The 4399-nt window shown below is 55.3% G+C and overlaps 1 protein-coding gene across 1 annotated transcript in view; it reads left to right on the top strand.

Moving 5' to 3' along the window:
• Positions 1–4399, top strand: part of LOC103760952 (transcriptional repressor p66-alpha) — an 18692-nt gene that overhangs the window by 6550 nt on the left and 7743 nt on the right. The window contains exons 3-5 of the mRNA XM_029958628.1: positions 640–771; positions 2066–2152; positions 3602–3733. Coding sequence (XP_029814488.1) covers positions 640–771; positions 2066–2152; positions 3602–3733 — 351 coding nt within the window. The remainder of the gene's footprint in view (positions 1–639; positions 772–2065; positions 2153–3601; positions 3734–4399) is intronic.

The following is a 4399-nucleotide window of genomic DNA, read 5'->3' as shown; positions in this document are numbered from 1 at the left end:
CTGATGGTGAGGCCGGGCTGGGAGCCCCCCCCTGGCTCCTCCTGGGATCCCCATCCTTGGCACGGGGGTGGATTTGCGGGCAGGGAGGTCCTGGAGCCGCTGGTTGAAGCCCCTGATGTCTCCTGGTTCGGGCTCGGCCTCTGGCTTTTGGCTGGTTTATAAAAGTTCAGAGTGGGCTTTTTAAAGCGCCTCACTCGGTGTGGCCCAGCACAGGCTTTCATCCAGCACCTCTTTTAGCCTTTTTCAACTTCTTTTGCCAGTGAAAACGTTTTTTGAATACTCAAATATTTAAAATATTAGGGTTTTATTTCCCTTTCTGAGCTCTCCCCCCACTGAGACACGGGTGACAGTGACAATGTGGAACTTAGTGGAACTTGGGTGGTTATCTGGCTTTTCCCTCTTCCCACTCCCAGTTTTCCATCCTTTCCCTTTCCTTTAGCCTTTTTCACTTCTTTTGCCACTGAAAATGTTTTTTAAATACTCAAATCTTTAAAATATTATGGTTTTATTTCCCTTTCTGAGCTCTCCCCCCACCGAGACACGGGTGACAGTGACAATGCTGGGAGTTCCTGGTGGAACCTGGGTGGTTATCTGGCTTTTCCCCCTCCCCACTCCCAGTTTCCCATCCTTTCCCTGCAGAAGAGCAGCCCCGAGGAGCGGGAGAGGATGATCAAGCAGCTCAAGGAGGAGCTTCGGTTGGAGGAGGCAAAACTCGTCTTGTTGAAAAAGTTACGGCAAAGCCAAATCCAGAAGGAGACCACGGCCCAGAAGGTGGGATTTTCCTGCTTCTCCCACCTCTGGAAATGGAGGGGAGGGGGTTCAGTAACTGGGGCAGTTGCCATTCCCTGTGGAACATGGAACAAACACTCCAGTCCTTAATCATGGAATACTTCGGCTGGGAAGGGACCTTGGAGCTCTTCCCAAGCCCTGTCCAGCCTGGCCTTGGGCACTCCCAGGGATGGGATGTGTAGGGATTGCTGGGATGGCTCCAAGGAGATCCTTGGAGGTGACAGGGAATTCCAGAGTTTGAACCCCAGGCTGTGGGAGCTGGTGGCAGATCCCAGGTCTGGATCCCAGGTCTGGATCCCAGGTCTGGATCCCAGGTTTTGATCCCAGGTCTGGATCCCAGGTCTGGATCCCAGGTCTCCCCCAAGTGAGTCTGCTCTGAGCTGCACATCCCCCAGAGCAATCCAGGCAGGAAAGGCTCAGCCTTCCCACCCCAATTCCCTTTTCCCATCCTCCTCTTCCCTCTCCTCATCCCACACATCCCGGGGGGTTGGGGGAGCTCTTTGCAGCACAAACCATCCCGGGAAAAAAGGCTGTGGGGTTTGGAGTTGGTTTTTTTTTTGGCAGAGCTTTTTTTTTCCTGGGCTGCTCCCCGCTGGAGGTGGAGGTGGCAGGAGAGGAGCAGAGGAATTTGGGATGTGAGGGGGTGGGACCCCCCCACGCTGCTCCTGAGCCTGAATCCCAGTTCCTTGTAACAATGGCAACGACCCCGTTCCCTGGGGCTGCTGGAGGGGGGAATTTTGGGAGTGGGAGGGGGGTGTGGAGGCAGCTCCTGGCGCTGCTTTGGGTGGGTTATTGGCACCTTCTCCCGGAATTCCAAGTGCTTCAGGAGGTGGGATTAGAACCAGAGCTGAGGACCTGCAGCCCTGAACCCTGAGCCAGGAGCTGGGGGGAATTTGGGCCGAGCAGGAGGAGACAGATCCTGAACTTCTTCACTTCCAGAGGCTTCTTCCCGAGCTCGCTCCCGCTGTGCCGGGTGCTGGATCCCGGGGGGAGCGGGTGGGGAGGGCTGAGGTGGGCTCTGGGCTGGCCCAGCTGAGCCAGAGCTCCCCTTGCTGGAGAAACCCGTGATTTTCCTGCTCCAGCCTCATCCCTCCTTCCCTAATTCCCTGCAAACCCCCTGGAGGAGCAGGGGCTGTGGGAGGGGGGCACAGGCGGGGCCCTGGAGGATTCTCGTGCCGAGGCTCTTGGGGATGAACTCTCTCCCCCCCTTTCCCTGCTGTAATTCCTGCTTCCACCCTTATTCCTCTGCTTTTCTCTCTGGTTTTTCCTCTTCCAGCCCGCTGGTTCCTCTGGGAGTGCTGTCACCCCTCCGCCCTTGGTGCGGGGCCCACAGAGTGTTCCTGCTGGGAAACCCTCCCTCCAGGTCAGTGGGGCGGGAAGGCTCCCAGGAACGAGGGCCCCGGAGCACAGGGAGAGCTGCCCAGGGCAGGGAGAACATTCCCGGAATTCCCTGGAGCCAGGGGGGAATCCCCCTCTTTAAACTGCCCCACTCCCAGCTTTGTGGTGGGATGGGAGGTCTCACGTGGAAACCATTCCCATCGAGCTTCGTTTTCCAGCTGGTCATCCCAGTCCACTCTGCTGAGGATTCCTTGGGAGAAGGGATGCCATGGAATTCTGGGGCAGCCTCCAGAGGCTGAGCTGGAAGAGCTGAGGGAATCCCGGGATTCCCTCTTGGCTTCCTGGCTGGATGGCACACAGGGGCTGGAAGGATCCTGGCTCAGACCAGGAATTAAATGTTGGGAATCCTTGGGAAAGGGGGAAAAAAAAGTGGAATCACTTGGCATCTGTCCTTCGTCGTCCCCTGGAACCCAGTGACTCGTTTTGCTGCTGGATTTCAGGCGTTCCTGGGTGTTTGATTGGAACCAAATTCCCAAACTTCTTCAGCTCCAAGTGTTTTCCCGTGGGAAAAGGCAGCTCTTCACCTGGAGATCCCCTGGAATTCCAGACCCAGGGAAAGGGGGGGGTTTGCTCTCTGTGGAGGAGACATTCCCAAACCAGAGCAGTGTGCCAGCTGGAGGAATCCCTTCCCTGAGGCTGTTTCCTTGGATTCAGGCAGCACTTCCAGAGGAACTGGACCAGGAGTTAAACCTTCAGCCAGGGAAACTTGGACAGAGCAGAGACCTGGGAGCTAAAAATCCCAAAATTGAGCTTATTCTGCCTAATTTGGGGTGTTTGGGTGCATTAACCCCCCCTCTGCTTCTGCTGGAATGGAAAAGGTGCTGATTCCTGTGGGAAGGGGCTGAGGGAACATTTGGGCTTCAGTTGGAAAGGGATAAAACTTCCCAGCTGCTCAGGGAAGCAGGAGCTTCCCTGCTCTTTGTTCCCAGGGGATGCTCAGGTTGGGAAGGAGGGAAAGGAGGGGAGCAGCACCCGTGGGAAGCCCCAGGAATGGGGTGAGAGGAGTGTTGGAGCTCCTGGAGGGTGTTGGGTGTCCCCAGGAACATCCCTGGTGTGTCCCCACATCCCTGTCCCAGCACCAGGAGGAATTCTGAGGGTTGCAAAGCTCGGGCAGCACATTCCCAGAAACCCCTTTAGGCTGATTCCTTTTCCTTTCCGTGATTTTTTTTTCCCTAAAGCTTTCCCATTTTCCTGCCTTTTTTTCCTCCTTCCCAATCCACTCACTTCCTCCACCTTCTCCCTGTATCCAGCAGTCTGTATTCCCCATTTCCCCCCCTTTTCCCATCGTTGGGAGGGGTTTTATGGGGTTTTTTTGGACACTCAGTGTGCACCAAACCCAGCCTGGCCACCTCCTGCCCTCCAGCTTTTCCACTGCCTCCCTCCAGCCCAGGAGTGACTGTTCCCTCTTTTCCAGACCTCTTCCACACGGATACCAGGCACTGTGATCCCTCCTCCCTTGGTCAGGGGAGGGCAACAGGCGTCTTCCAAGCTGGGCACTCAGCAGAACACGCAGATCGTGATGCCCCCCCTGGTCCGAGGGGCCCAGGTGGGTGTTGCCCTTGATCCTTCACTCCCCAATCCAGGGGAACTCCCTTCCCCACCTTCCCAGCAGCTTCCCATCCCACCTTTTCGTCTCCTCGTCCGACTGGTTTTGCAGTGAGGGGATTAAGGAGGGGGAAAAAAAACCTCCTCATTTTGAGGAATAACTTCCCTGCTTAACGGCTTGGAAATGGAACAGGCTCCAAACTCCACCCTGGGGAAGGAGTTGGGCTGGGAAACCTGGGAATTTTGGGCCATAATGAGGTTGTGGAAGGAGTTTTGCTCGGAAACTCGGGAATTTTGGGCCATAATGAGGTAGTGGAAGGACTTTGACTTGGAAACTTGGGAATTTTGGGCCATAATGAGGTTATGGAAGGAGTTTTGCTCAGGAACTCAGGAATTTTGGGCCATAATGAGATTGTGGAAGGAGTTTGACTCAGAAACTCAGGAATTTTGGGCCATAATGAGGTTGTGGAAGGAGTTTTGCTCGGAAACTCGGGATTTTTTGGCCACAATGCCGTGGCCTCGTGTCCAAGCACCTCCTGCCACGTTTTCCAGGACGAAGGAGGGGAAAAAACCCCACATTCTGAGAAACAACTTCCCTGATTAACACCCTCAGAACTAAACAGGTGTAAAACTCCAGCCTGGGGAAGGAGTTTCACTTGGAAACTCG

The sequence above is a fragment of the Manacus vitellinus genome, unplaced genomic scaffold (genome assembly GCF_001715985.3).
Source record: "Manacus vitellinus isolate BGI_N305 unplaced genomic scaffold, ASM171598v3 scaffold_161_pilon, whole genome shotgun sequence".
NCBI classification, from domain to species: Eukaryota; Metazoa; Chordata; class Aves; order Passeriformes; family Pipridae; genus Manacus; species Manacus vitellinus.
Note: the sequence above shows the minus strand (reverse complement) of the source record. Positions and strands in the feature narration are given on the sequence as shown.